We start from the raw sequence: 14,830 nt of genomic DNA, 5'->3' as shown, positions 1-14,830 counted from the left end.
GAGGAAAATACCGATGTGAGAGAAACATCAATTAGTTGCTTCCTGCACAAGCCCCCAACCAGGGCCTGGGCCAGGGACGAGCCTGCAACCAAGGTACATGCCCTTGACCGGAATCGAACCTGGGACCCTTTGGTCCCTAGGCCGATGCTCTATCCATTGTGCCAAACTGGGTAGGGCTCCTGCATTCTTGTTAAATTCAGTTGTTAGTTCTATAATGTTTTTGGTTGATTTTTTATAATTTTTTTTTATGTAAAAGATCCAAGATCCTGTTAACTCAAATAAAAATAGTTTTACTTCTTCCTTTCTAATACTTATTACTGTATAAGTTTGATTTTCTTGCCTCTTGGCACCGCTAGGACCTCTAATACAACAGCAAACAACCTCGCCTTGTTTCTCTTTTAGGAGAAAGTGTCAATATTTCACTATTAAGTACAATATTAACTATAGGTTTTAGACTTGAGGTAGTACCTTTTATTCCTAGCTTGATAATTTTTACTGTGAATGAATGTTGAAATGCTTTTCCTACATGTATTGAAATGAACATACAGACTTTCTTTTTTATTCTGCTAATATATGAATTAGACTGATTGGTTTTTCAATGTTAAGTTAAACTTGCACTCCTGAGATAAATTTCTTTTAAGACAGATCTGTATACACAAAGCATAATGTAAATGCCAGCAAAACTGATAAACAGAAGAATCACTAACACTTCAACTTAGGTTTTACCTCATATTATCCAGGTACTTACACATCCATATGATGACCAGCACTCTGCAGTCCATCACCCATTTCTTTTTCTATGGCACTCCATTCACTGGGAAGAAAAAGATAAAACCAACACCACTGTGTATTAGATATGGAATACTATTAAACGGAATTTTTTACAAGGTTTTTTCTAATAGCTTTTTAAAATATATCTGTATTTGGATTTATTTTCTGTGACTCAAATATGCTGCTTTCACCTTAAGTTTACAACTAAATGCAAGTGAAGGTTTTGTTTAACAACAGATACTTAAACTCAAGCTGTTTGTAAACCTAGTTTACTGAAAGTAGGGCAGCTGATCAGAGACAAAGGTGAGATTAGAATCAACTACCAAATAGTGTTCTATCTGCTAACCCCAGCAACTTAGGTTTTTTTGGTTTTCTTATTCAAAAGAGCTCTTTACCTCCACTCACCATGACCAAAGAATAAAAAAATAAAGCATAGAATAATTAAACAAAATGTATCCGGTGTTTTTAAGCTCTGGGGCACATGAGTTTTGTGTATACCTAAAAATGTGCACAGGACTTTCTGGAAGAAATTTGCTTGTATATTTTCCTGGAATCCCTTGAAAGGAATTATACCAATTACATTACTACTATCCACCCTTTTAAATCTCCCAGACCCCTATCCCATTCCTTAGCTTAGGATGGCATATAAGCCTCAAATGCCCAACTTGCCTTGAGTCTCATATCTTTGGGGCTTCCATTAAACACGAAATTAAATGTTTTTTTCTCCTGTTAACCTGTTTTTTGCCAATGTAATTTACACCAAATAACCAAAATATGCAAGTAAATATTTTAAAAAGATAGCTTGCGCCCTAGCCAACTTGGCTCAGTGGATAGAGCGTCAGCCTGCGGACTGAGGGGTCCCAGGTTCGATTCCGGCCAAGGGCACATGCCTCGGTTGCGAGCTTGATCCCCAGTAGGGGGCGTGCAGGAGGCAGCCAATCGATGATTCTCTCTCATCATTGATGTTTCCATCTCTCTCTCCTTCTCCCTTCCTCTCTGAAATCAATAAAGAAATATATTTCTTTATTGATTTCTGCATTGCTGGTGGGAATGCAGACTGGTGCAGCCACTGTGGAGAACAGTATGGAGTTTCCTCAAAAAACTAAAAATGGAACTCCCATTTGACCCAGTGATCCCACTTCTAGGAATATATCCCAAGAAACCAGAAACACCAATCAGAAAGGATATATGCACCCAGATGTTCATAGCAGCACAATTCACCATAGCTAAGATCTGGAAACAGCCTAAGTGCCCATCAGTAGATGAATGGATTAGAAAACTGTGGTACATCTACACGATGGAATACTATGCTGCTGTTAAAAAGAAGGAACTCTTACCATTTGCAACAGCATGGGTGGAACTGGAGAGCATTATGCTAAGTGAAACAAGCCAGTCAATGAAGGAAAAATACCACATGATCTCACTCTTTCGTGGATAATTAAGACCATTACAAACTTTTGAACAATAATAAATACAGTGGCAGAGCTGCCTCAAACTGATTGTCAAACTGCAGTGGGAAGGCCAGGGAGGGTTGGGGGACAGGAGGGAGGGGAGTAAGAGATCAACCAAAGGACTTGTAAGCATCCATATAACCATAACTAATGGACATAAGACACTGGGGGGTAAGGGAGGGCAGGGGCTTGTCAAGGGTGGGGGTGGAAAAAAAGGACACTTATGTAATACCCTTTGTAATACTTTTAGCGAAAAATAAAAAAAAAGAAAAAAAAAAGAAAAAAAAGAATAGACTCTATGTTTCGTACACTCACAACTATAAACCTACTTTTGCCTCACCCTGTAGATATATATTTTTCTGTGAGTGAATGCATGCATATATGTGTGTGTAAACAGAGATAGATAGTAACACATATGGATATACATACATCCAAATAACTCAGTAACTGAATATATTCATTTGTAAAAGAATTCAATAAGATTACAACATTTTAGTTACCTGATGAAAACTATAAAATCAATGCAACTGGGCACTGAAGTAATTGACTAATTTTTGCTTGAGGCTGTATAATTTCCTCATGGAAATCTTATCAATTCCCCATGCTTCATTTTTTAATTTTTTGCATGGCTCCAATTTTTATCTTTCATAACATCTCTTTGAAAAAAATCAATAGCTAATTTTCCTATAACAAATCCATATGGATTTTTCATAAATGAGTAAAATTTAAAATGTTTCATGGGTACATGGCAATTTGTTATATTAATCATCAAACTCTTAAATATGTTTAACAATTTTTACAATACAAAATTGAAACAACAAAGCAACAAAGCTTTCTTTTTTATAATGCTGTCTACTAAATAATTTCTAATGCTATTAAAAAATTAATAATATTGTATATACATAGTACAGAAATTTAGGTTTACAGTTCTCACAGTTTATTCTTATACTATTATTTATTAACTATTGTATTATTTTCCATATGAACAACTATAAAACTACTTTTCCCTTAAAAAAAAAATAAATAAATAAATAAATAAATAAATAAATAAAAAATAAAAAGATAGCCTGCAAAAGTCTTTAAAATTATAAAGTGTCTGAGACGAAAGAGAAAATCACTAAATCTATAAAACAGTGATTTCCAATAAAATCTTCTTGGGCCTTCTGCTGAGAAAGTAAAAGGTAACACTCACTGCTTCAGAGTAGTTTCACTACTCTGCTCAATATATAAGACTTCCTCACTATTTTTATTTAAAACAGGACAACATTTAAAAAAAATTATCTTCTACTTTCCAGACTCATCAATTTTCAAAAATTAGCCCTAGCCGATTTGGCTCAGTGGATAGAGTGTCGGACTGCGGACTGAAGGGTCCCAGGTTTGATTCCAGTCAAGGGAACATACCCGGGTTGCTGGCTCGATCCCCAGTGAGGGGGCATGCAGGAGGCAGCCGATCGATGGTTCTCTCTCATCACTGATGTTTCTATCTCTCTCCCTCTTTCTTCCCCTCTGAAATCAATGGAGATACATTTAAAAAAAATTTTTTTCCAAAATTATAGTTTTCAGGCAAATACCTAATTAGAGTTAATTGTTATTTATTTTAAGAGTTTATGTAATGCTTACCTGAAAACTCGCCCGTAATTCCCATGTACTTTATATACACCATAGAGTCGATCTGCTACTCTCTGGAATAAATATGTAAAAGAAACTGCTATTATATGACCAAAGATATATACAACAATAAACCATGCTTAGTATAATAATCGTGGAAAATATGGAAAAGAAAACTTAAGCATCCCAAAGTCTTATCACTCTTGATATAAGAAACGTATAGACAATAATTAAAACATATACAGAAAGAAGTATGAAAGTGATTACATAAGTATAATGACCATACTATTTTTCCCATGATAATATTTTTATCCAGCAGGTTAACAGACACCACTTTAAATTGTTGCATAAAATTCCACCTAGTGTACAGACTGTGTAAGCATTCCTTGTTGGATATTTAGTTACCCCTAATTTTTTCAATATTATAAATAATCCTGTAATAAGCATCTGAGAGTAAGACTTTTTCTAAATTTCAGGTTGTTTCCTTATGATAAAGTCCCCCAAGTGGTATATAGGGGAAAGAATATAGACACTTTCAATTCTATTGATAGTTTTATACATAAATGCTCAACGCATACAACACACTTTTATGCTACTCTGTCAAGATAACTCCTTCTAACCAACAAAAACATTAGATTTTTAATAACATAATTATAACTAACATCACAGGGTTGAAATATGTACTACCTAGCCATTCACACATATTTCATACAAGACAAAACAAAATATTATGTGTGGTAATTTGCTTTACTTTTCCCCAATGTTATGGATAAGAACTGGAAGACCAAAGGTTAATCCCACATAAAACCCTAAAAAATTCCTAATATGCAGTTTCTAAATATAAACCCTAAGGATAAATTACATCCCCAATTCCTTACTCAAACAGGAGTAATTTGAGAAATTAGGCATTAACCATATATCAAATCTTAACCTTTTCAATACTTTAGCTTAAAGTGAACAAACCACCATGGTAAATTCTGGGAGCGGGCCTAAGAGGATCATAAAATGTTTTTCATCTTGCCTTGGCCTGCTCTGAAGGAACCCACTAGACGAGACAAATTAAATAGAGAAGCTTGTCTGAAGTCTTAATCTAAACACTACGACCCTAGAAGGCACAGGAGCCCTGCTTGCCTAGAACGCCCTGGAGAGCAGCATCAAGAACACAGCAAACAAAGTCCAGCCCATAGCATACCCCACAGAACCCCAACTCCAAATACAAAGGTCATCCATGAAATATTAAAGCAAAACACATCTTCATCTACTACCCATGAAGCACAATGGCTCAAGCAGGAATGTGAAAAAGAACTAGCATGGCTTTGTGGCCAATTTGACAAGGGCAATTTATGGATTACAGAAAAAGGCAAAAACTCAAGAAGCAAACAACTAGAAGCCAAATAGGAATGTTTTGAAATATCAAAACATATCAAAAAATATCAAATTGTCTCAAATACTCCATCACTTCCAGTAACAGAAAAGGAAAAGGTCACAAAAAATCAGATACCAGCAAAACCTCCCAGTACAGAACCTATAGATTTCACTGAATGTGAAATTATGACTCTAGCCCCTTGAAAATAACATTGTTTTCAGAAGAGGAAAAGTCCTTAAAAGTAACATCAGACCCAAAGGTTTAGCAGCGGACAGAAGTGGCAGATGAAATTGAGATAAGCGAGGATAACGAAGATAATTCCATAGTTCAACAGTAATTAATGATAGCCCAGCCACGATGGTGATGGTTGAGCATCAACCTATGAACCAAGAGGTCACGGTTCAATTCCCGATCAGGGCACATACCTGAGTTGCGGACGCGATCCCCAATAGGGGGCGTGCAGGAAGCAGCCGATCAATGGTTCTCTCTCATCAGTGACGTTTCTATCTCTCTCTCCCTCTCCCTTCCTCTCTGAAATCAATTATATATATACATTAGAGGCCCGATGCACATTGGAAGGAAATTAATTAGAAGGTGGCAGGCAGGGTGGGACTGAGCAAGATGGCCAGACACGCCTTGGAGCCAACCTCCCACAGTCACTCCCCAGCCGGCCACACCTGGGGCAGCACCAGGGCTCAAAGGGCATCTGCACAGTGAGTGGGGTCCTTCTGACAGGTGGGGTCCCTCAGCCTGGCCTGTGGGGATCAGGCCAAAACCGGCAGTCCGACATCCCCCGAGGGGTCCTGGAGGGCAAGAGGGCACTCTGCAAAGTTGCTGTTGCTGGTCACTTAACCTTTTATATATAGATAGATAAAAGCACAGGCATAAAAAAAAAAGCAATTAATGGCATCATCAGTATCCTAGAGGTAGGTGAACTACATGTGGCAAAGAGCCAAGAGATGGATCAAGCAGAAGCAGAGAGCAACGAAGACTGGGAAGATGCACTAACTAGCTCCTCAAAGTCTCTGCTTGCTGTTAGCACAGACAGTGTGGTAAATCCAGAGAGTTTAGTTTCCCCACCTACACTGGAATTGAAAATAGTAGCATTTGTGATAAAAGTCCAAAACCAGGAAAATTACAAAGAACCCGTGTCTCCCAGGCTTAGCCTTGGTTCTAAAGATCATGATCTTTATATTACAGCATTGATGCATATGGATCTCAAAGAAACAGACTGGCATTCAAGAGAGCAGGTAATTGTTTGGAAGGAAGACGTTACTTCAAAATTGGAGGGGGGCAAAGAATACTGAAGAAAAGAATGGCTTTCATTGTTAATAACCAAGAGAAAATGCAGGAACTCAACAATGAAATCAATCTGCAGCAGAGTGATCTATCAAGCCAGCCAGGCTCTGAACTGCTGTGTGGATGAGGAGCATGGAAAAGGGTCCGTAGAAGAAGCTGAAGCAGAAAGCCTTTTGATTGCAACTGAGGACACACATATATATATTTTTTAATCCTCACCTGAGGATATGTTTATTGATTCCAGAAAGAGAGAAAGGGGGTAGGGGGAGGGGGAGAGACATCTATGTGAGAGAGAAACATCAATCAGTTGTCTTGTACGTGCCCTGACCGGGGATCAAACCAAAAACTTTTTAGTGTACAGGATAGTACTCCAACCAACTGTGCCACCCAGCCAGGGAGAGAAGTGAACACTTTTGACTGATGAGCTGAATAAACTGAAGAATGAAAGGCCTGAGAGGAAGAATAAGGCTGGTCCCATATCCCAAATAAACAAGTCCCATCCAAAGGACCAGTTGTTGTCAGAAATCCACTTGCCTCTAAAAGTAGATTTTGTTGCGTGGCCAGTGTTGCTCAGTGGTTGAACATCAACCTAGGAACCAAGAGGTCCTGGTTTGATTCCCAGTCAAGGCACATGTCTGGGGGTGGGGCCTAGACCCCCAGTGTAGACTTGCAGGAGGCAGCCAATCAATGATTCTCTCATCATTGATGTTTCTCTCTCTCCCTCTCCCTTCCACCCTAAAATCAATAAAAATGTATTTTAAAAAATAATAAATAAATGAGTAAAAGCAGATTTTGTCTGCAACACAGTTCAGAAATCAGATATAGCAAATTACTATTTCCTAATTATACCGAAAGCAGGAGCTGAAAATATGGTAGCCATACCATTAGCAAGTACTTCAAATTCTCTGAATGGCAATCTCTAACATTCTCTACTACATATACTCTGGAAGATATGTCCAATGACTTTAAAATAAATATTGAAGTTCATGGCTTGGTGCCAAAGAAAGACCCCTCAATACCTGATAAGGAGAAAAAGGCTACAAATCTAAGGCTATTGCTCCAAAGTGACTTCTCGCATTCATAACCACAAAAAGCACCCTTTATTCGTCAGTTATGGTGAGTCCAGGCGGTCCCAGTGCTGTGCGCAACAGCAACTTTATCCTTGTGGGATCTTACACGCTGTCATTATCTTCAGTAGGAAACACTAAACTTGCTCTGGACAGGTGCCCTTCTTATCTCCTTTGGAAGGTCTTATCTACACTAAGAAAAGACAAACATGCAAATTGACCACACCTTTGCTACACCTTAAGCCACGCCCACCAGCCAATCAGAGCGACTATATGGAAATTAACCCAACCAAGATGGCGGCCGGCAGCCGCGGAGCTGGAGCAAGCAGGAGGCTTGGTTGCCCCAATGATGGAGGAAGCCAAGCTTCCTGCTTGCAGTGTCCAGCTCTGAGCTCCACTCAAAGCAACAAAGTTTCAATTATAGAAGGTAAATAAACCCCAGATACCTGCTTTCAGCCGGCCGTGGCCACGAAGCTGGAGCGAGCAGGAGGCTTCCCTCCTGCCCGCCCTGGCCGGCTCTGAACTCCTCTCAAGGCTACAAAGTTTCAATTATAGAAGGTAAATAAATCCCAGAATAAAAAAGAAAAAAGAAAAAAAGGAGAGGCTGGGAGCTTCTGTCGCCGGGGGGCTTGGCCAGCCTGAAAATGGCCCTCAGCGCCTCACCCAGACTGGCCAGGCACCCCAGTGGGGACCCCCACCCTGAAGGGGGTGTGACCAGCCTGCAAACAGCTATCAGCCCCTCACCCAGGCTGGCCAGGCACGCCAGCGGGACCCCCACCCTGATCCGGGACACCCTACAGGGCAAACCAGCCAGCGCCCACCCATGCACCAGGCCTCTATCCTATATAATAAAAGGGTAATATGCAAACTGACCCTAACAGCAGAACAACTGGGAATGACTGGTCACTATGACACACACTGACCACCAGGGGGCAGGCGCTCAATGCAGGAGCTGCCCCCTGGTGGTCAGTGCGCTCCCACAGGGGGAGCTCTGCTCAGCCACAAGCCAGGCTGACGGCTGCCAGTACAGCGGTGGTGGCGGGAGCCTCTCCCACCTCCTCAGCAGCGCTGACGATGTCCGACTGCAGCTTAGGCCTGCTCTCCGCTGGCAAGTGGACATCCCCCGAGGGCTGCCGGGCTGCCAGAGGGATGTCTGACTGCCAGCTTGAGCCCGACCCCCCAGGGAGCGGGCCTAAACCAGCAGGTGGACATCCTCCGAGGGGTCCCAGACTGCAATAGGGCATAGGCCGGGCTGAGGGGCCCCCCCCCCCCCAGTGCACAAATCTTTGTGCACCGGGCCTCTAGTTTAAAAATAAAATGTCAAGTGAATTTAAGTGTTGAAGAAAGAGGTTTTCTAACCATATTTGAAGATGTTAATGGTTTTGGTGCCTGGCATTGAAGATGGTGTATTCTCTCTGGAAACTGTATCTCTGATTGAATTTATCCAGATGATGAGAAACAAAAGGATCCCATAGGAAGGATAAATCTGGCCTATTGTACAAGTTGTCAGAAATAGAACCAGCAACAGAGAATTCTATGCAAGACCTAACACTTTTGAATTAATTATTGTCTGATCAGAAAGAGAAGATGTCGGAGAGACTCTTATCAACCAATGCAGGGACATACTGTGTCACCAAGCACTGGTTGTCTGCAGATACTAAGAAAGAGCAGGATCTCTGGATGCAAAAACTTAAACAAGTTCTTTTTTATATTCTCCTCTGGCAACCTGATGCTTGCTACAAATCTACTGGAAAGCCCTAAATTGGGGACAGTTTCCATGCCACTGAAAACTTATCAGGCATTGAGAAGTGTCTTTGAGTTATGTCGTAAATGTATATTAAGCCCTGACCGGTTTGGCTCAGTGGATAGAGCGTTGGCCTGCGGACTGAAGGGTCCCAGGTTCGATTCCAGTCAAGGGCATGTACCTTGGTTGAGGGCACATCCCCAGTGGGGGGTGTTGCAGGAGGCAGCTGATCGATGTTTCTCATCAATGTTTCTAACTCTCTATATCTCTCCCTTCCTCTCTGTAAAAAATGAATAAAATATTAAAAAAATAAAAATAAATGTATCTTAGGAACATCAGACATGCTGATTACATTTTATGCTTTAAAAAACGAAAGAATATGTGCCAATATTTACTACATATTATGCAGTAATTATGTCTTTTGTATGTGAAACTTCAATTGATTTCTGGCATTCATAAATGATTGGAAGAAAATTCATTATAGTTGACTTTGCTAAATCTTAATTTAAAAATCTCATTTTCCGCCCTGGCCAGCGTGGCTAGGTAGTTGGAGCATTGTCCCATAGGTTGCGGGTTTGATCCCCAATTGGATGGAAGGCAGCCTATCGATGGTTCTCTCACATCAATGTCTCTCACTCTCTCTGCTTCTCCCTTCCTCTCTCTAAAAATCAACAAAAACACATTTTTTAAGTCTCATTTTCCTAGAAATCTAATTATTGTTATTCATGATAAAAATGTTGTTTTTTAAGTAAGAAATTTTAAGTTGTCTTCTTGGAGCTACAGGTCTCAAAGTAGAGAGGTCTTCCAGGGGTTAGCCTCAGTACTTTTCTCTAGCCTCAGTACTTTTTTCCTTAGGTTGTGGTCTTTTATTGGATATATCTTGTTACTAAGGTACTGAAAAAATTTCTAAGGGACTTTACAGAAACATTTTTTAGTAATGGAGATAAGGACTTTTTCAAATAGCAAATGCACATTAGTTTAAAGCTTGAGGCTTTGAAGAGGAGATGAGGACTTAGGGGATACTGTGTGAGATTTGGGGGTTAAATGTTTTATTTAGAAGACTGAATAATCACATGGTTTACATTTGCTCAGTTACTATAGATGGTGCACATTTTCATAGAATATAGGCTTTTAAAGTAATTATTTTTGCTGTATAGCTCACAGGCTCCTCAAATATATTTGGCATGTTAGTTTCTTTCTGTTCCTCTAACAAGAACAAATGTAAATTGAAGCATCTTTATATAAAAAAGTAAACTTTACAAGCTGCTGTGGACTAATACTTTGCTTGCCAAAGTTCTTGATTTTTTTACTTTTCATGTCCATCTATGACAGTGTCTAGAAATGTTATGAATTCATTTGGAAAAACTATTAAATAGTATATTTCTTTAAAAGCCTAATACTTTATTTTTGTTATAAAATATAAAACATGGTCTCAAACTTTTAAGTACAGTTTGAATTTCTTCTCCGGATTGTTAAAATTACTGATGATCTCATTTATAAATACTAGATTCTCTCACCTCCTGTCATTTTCTCTCTTATTCATTTAAATGTTTTTTCTTATGTGTATTATAAAAATGTATCTATGATCTCTTACCTAAATAAATACTTGATTTCATCCTCCAAAAAGGTGAGCAACCCCATGAGGAACTACTTCACTCATGAACTAGGCAACAAATCAACACTCAGCAGTTATTATTAGACTAACAATGTTTCTGGTATGAACTATTCATGGAAACAAATTGTTCTAGCCAAAACACGGAGTGATTTGTATCTAGATCAACAGTGAGATAGAAGATGAAGCAAAGAAAAACTATAAAGTGTAGACCAAAAATTGCCATTTCTAAAGAAAAGGAATCACAAAAATGGGCAGAGAAATAAAACAAGTTATTAAAACCTGAAACTAGATTAATTCAATGGTTGGCAGTAATCAAGAATATTGGTGCCAGGTAGTGATGAAAAAAAATAAAATGGCCGTGGCCGGTTTGGCTCAGTGGATAGAGCGTTGGCCTGTGGACTGAAAGGTACCGGGTTCGATTCCGGTCAAGGGCATGTACCTTGGTTGCGGGCACATCCCCAGTGGGAAGTATGCAGGAGGCAGCTGATCGATGTTTCTCTCTCACTGATGTTTCTATCTCTCTCCCTTCCTCTCTGTAAAAAATCAATAAAATGTGTTAAAAAAAATAAAATGAAGGGGGAAAAAGAATATTGGTGTCAGGAAAAGGGGGCTGTACCCAATGATTTAGTTTAGACTGCTTTTCAACTTCATCTTTTTGCCAAGTCTTTCTTTTGAAACTTGATCATCTGATAATTGACAGGGAGCAGATTCTATACAGTGATGGCGAACCTTTTGAGCTCGGCATGTCAGCATTTTGAAAAACCCTAACTTAACTCTGGTGCCATGTCACATATAGAAATTTTTTGATATTTGCAACCACAGTAAAACAAAGATTTATATTTTTGATATTTATTTAATATATTTAAATGCCATTTAACAAAGAAAAATCAACCAAAAAAATGAGTTCACATGTCACCTGTGACACGTGTGTCATAGGTTCGCCATCACTGTTCTGACAACAGAAGAAATCTGACAAACTCATCCTAACATCTTCCCCAGCCCTGAATCATTTGTATCTATGATAAGAATGTCTTCTCTATCCTCACTGAAGTAGTAGGTGACTAGATATTAAAAAGGACAAACTTTTATGACATTCTATTAGATGATCTTATTTTCAAAATCTGAAAACACATAGTTTTTCTTTTGAGTTATCTCCTAAGGAATCAAAGATTATAGGATTTAAAACTTTTGATAGTTACTACCAAAATGGTTCCCAAAGGAGCTGTATACAATACTTTATACTGCCATTGTCACTAAATATTTCACACTGGATATTACACCTTTATAAATGACTATAAATTAAATGTTAAATAGTATCACAATATTTATAATTTACATTTTTAGAGTACTTGCAAGTTAACATTCCTGCCTTTTAAATTTGATTTCCCCCAGAGAGGCAGCATACATGGTAGTAGGAAATAAGGGATTTGGAGACAGACAAATGTGACTTCAAATTCCAGCTCCGTCTTACTTTAGGGCTTGACTTTGGAGAATACAATAAACCACTCCAAGCCTTTCTATTATATCTTTCTCTTAGAAATATGGAAACAACCTTCATCATATGACTTTGTGAGGATTAAATAAGACGGCATCTGTAAAATTCCTGGCAATAAGCAAGGTGGCTCAATAAAAATCAGTTCTCCCACAATCTACTTGAATTCATGTCCTTTGTCAATATATCATTTGTAGGTGGTCAAGAGCATAGGTTCTGGAGTCAGACAGACAAAGGTTTAAATTCTGGCTCCACATATCTATTTATAGTGTGATATTAGGCAAATTACTTAACTTCATTTGCCTCTGTTTCCTAATCTATAAAATAGGGACAATAACAGTACCTACCTTCAAAGGGCTGCTGTGGGAATTAGGTAAGAATCTACACTAATAAAAGAGAAACATGGTAATTAGCGTACGACCGCTACCCTTTTCATTGGCTAATCAGTGAGTATATGCAAATTAACTGACAACCAAGATGGCGGCCGGCAGCCATGCACTGAAGCGAGCAGGGAGGCTTGCTTGCTCCAGTGACAGCGAACTCCAACGTTCCCCGCCTAACTTGCCAGCCTCTCAGCTGCAACTCTAAGCAACTATGTACTATGTTGCAAATAAGAAGGTAAACAAAACCCCAAAAACCAGCCGGACTGAAAGCTAGCCGGACTGCAACATTGTATCGGTGTTTTCAGCAGCGAGGCCTCAGAGCTAAAGCTGGCCCAGAATAAAAAAAAAAAAAAGAAAACAAGGAGCAGTTGGAAGCTTCAGTCACTCACCAGCTGGAAAACAGCCCTCAGCCCCTCACCCAGACTGGCCAGGCACCCCAGTGGGGACCCCCACCCTGATCCAGGACACCCTTCAGGGCAAACCAGCCAGCCCCCACCCATGCACCAGGCCTCTATCCTATATAGTAAAAGGGTAATATGCCTCCCGGCACCGGGATCAGCGGAGCAGCGAGGCTCCTGGCACCGGGATCAGCGTGACAGGGGGCAGTGCCCAAACCCCCCGATCGCCCTGCGGCTCTGTGACAGGGGGGAGCTCCCCAACCCCCTGATCGCCCTGTGGCTCTGTGTGTGACAGGGGGCGGGGCCACAACCTCCCTATCCGCCCTGCTCTGTTCGTGACAGGGGAAGGCACCCCAACCCCCTGATCAGCCCTGCTCTGTGCCTGATAGGGGGGAGCTCCCCAATCCCCTGATTGCCCTGCGGCTCTGTGTTTGACAGGGTGCAGTGCACCAACCCCCTGATCGGCCCTGCTCTGTGTGTGACAGGGTGTGGCGCCCCAACCCCTACCCCCTCCACGGGCCCTGCTCTGTGTGTGACAGGGTAGAGCCATAACCTCTCCATCGGCCCTGCCCCAAGTGTGACAGTGGCGGCGCCCCAACCCCCTGATCGGCCCTGCTCTGTGGGTGATAGAGGGTGGCGCCCCAACCCCCCTCCACGGGCCCTGCTCTGTGTGTGATGGGGTAGAGCCATAACCTCCCCCATTGGCCCTGCCCTGAGTGTGACAGGGTGCAGCACCCCAACCCCCTGATCCGCCCTGCTCTGTGTGTGACAGGGGGCGGTGCCCCAACTCCCCTATCGGCCCTACTCTGTGAGTGACAGGGGGCAGCATCCCAACCCCCTGATCGACCCTGCTCTGTGAGTGACAGGGGGCAGCGCCCCAACCCCCTGATCGGCCCTGCTCTGTGCGTGACAGGGGGTGGCGCCACAACCTCCCCATCAACCCTGCCTTGAGTGTGACAGGGGGCGGTGCCCCAACCCCCCAAACGGCCCTACCCTGAGCGTGACTGAATGTGGCACTGCAACCTCCCGATCCGCCCTGCTCTGTGCATGATGGGGCGGCGCCCCAACTCCCCAATCGGCCCTGCTCTGAGCCTGACCAGGGGCTGCACTTAGGGATTGGGCGTGCCCTCTGCCACCCGGGAGCAGGCCTAAGCCAGCAGGTCATTATCTCCCGAGGGGTCCCAGACTGCGAGAGGGCACAGGCTGGGCTGGGGGACCCCCCTCCCCCCGCCCCCCCGAGTGCACAAATTTTTGTGCACCGGGCCTCTAGTAATATAATGTGCTTGAACACCGTGGCTGATATAGTGGTCAATAAATGTTAGATATCAATAGTATTAGTTTCCTTTTCTTTTAGTTTACAAAGCAAATGACCTCATCTGCGTTTCATAAACTTTATGAATAAGGCACCCATTCATTTAATAAATATTTATTTAGCACTTACTATGTGCCAGGCAGATATTCCCATTTCTAGCCAAAAAAAAAAACAAAACCCAAACTCTCAAAAGTTACTGGATTTGCCAGAAGGACCTGGTAAATGACAGAGACAAGTCCCAAAGCCAGCTCCCTTTCTGGTTGTTCTGATGTCTTAAATATTTAACACTTTAACCTACCTGTGATTTATTTTTTGCATCCTCTA

The 14,830-nt window shown here is 41.3% G+C and overlaps 1 protein-coding gene across 1 annotated transcript in view; it reads right to left on the bottom strand.

The window, feature by feature from the left end:
- The window catches only part of SNX4 (sorting nexin 4), a 76,299-nt gene that overhangs the window by 19,105 nt on the left and 42,364 nt on the right, over positions 1–14,830 (bottom strand). The window contains 2 exon segments of the mRNA XM_014459269.2: positions 749–814; positions 3,843–3,904. Coding sequence (XP_014314755.1) covers positions 749–814; positions 3,843–3,904 — 128 coding nt within the window.

The sequence above is a fragment of the Myotis lucifugus genome, unplaced genomic scaffold, assembly GCF_000147115.1.
Source record: "Myotis lucifugus unplaced genomic scaffold, Myoluc2.0 scaffold_105, whole genome shotgun sequence".
Classification (NCBI taxonomy): Eukaryota; Metazoa; Chordata; class Mammalia; order Chiroptera; family Vespertilionidae; genus Myotis; species Myotis lucifugus.
This window is presented reverse-complemented; position numbering and strand designations above follow the sequence as displayed.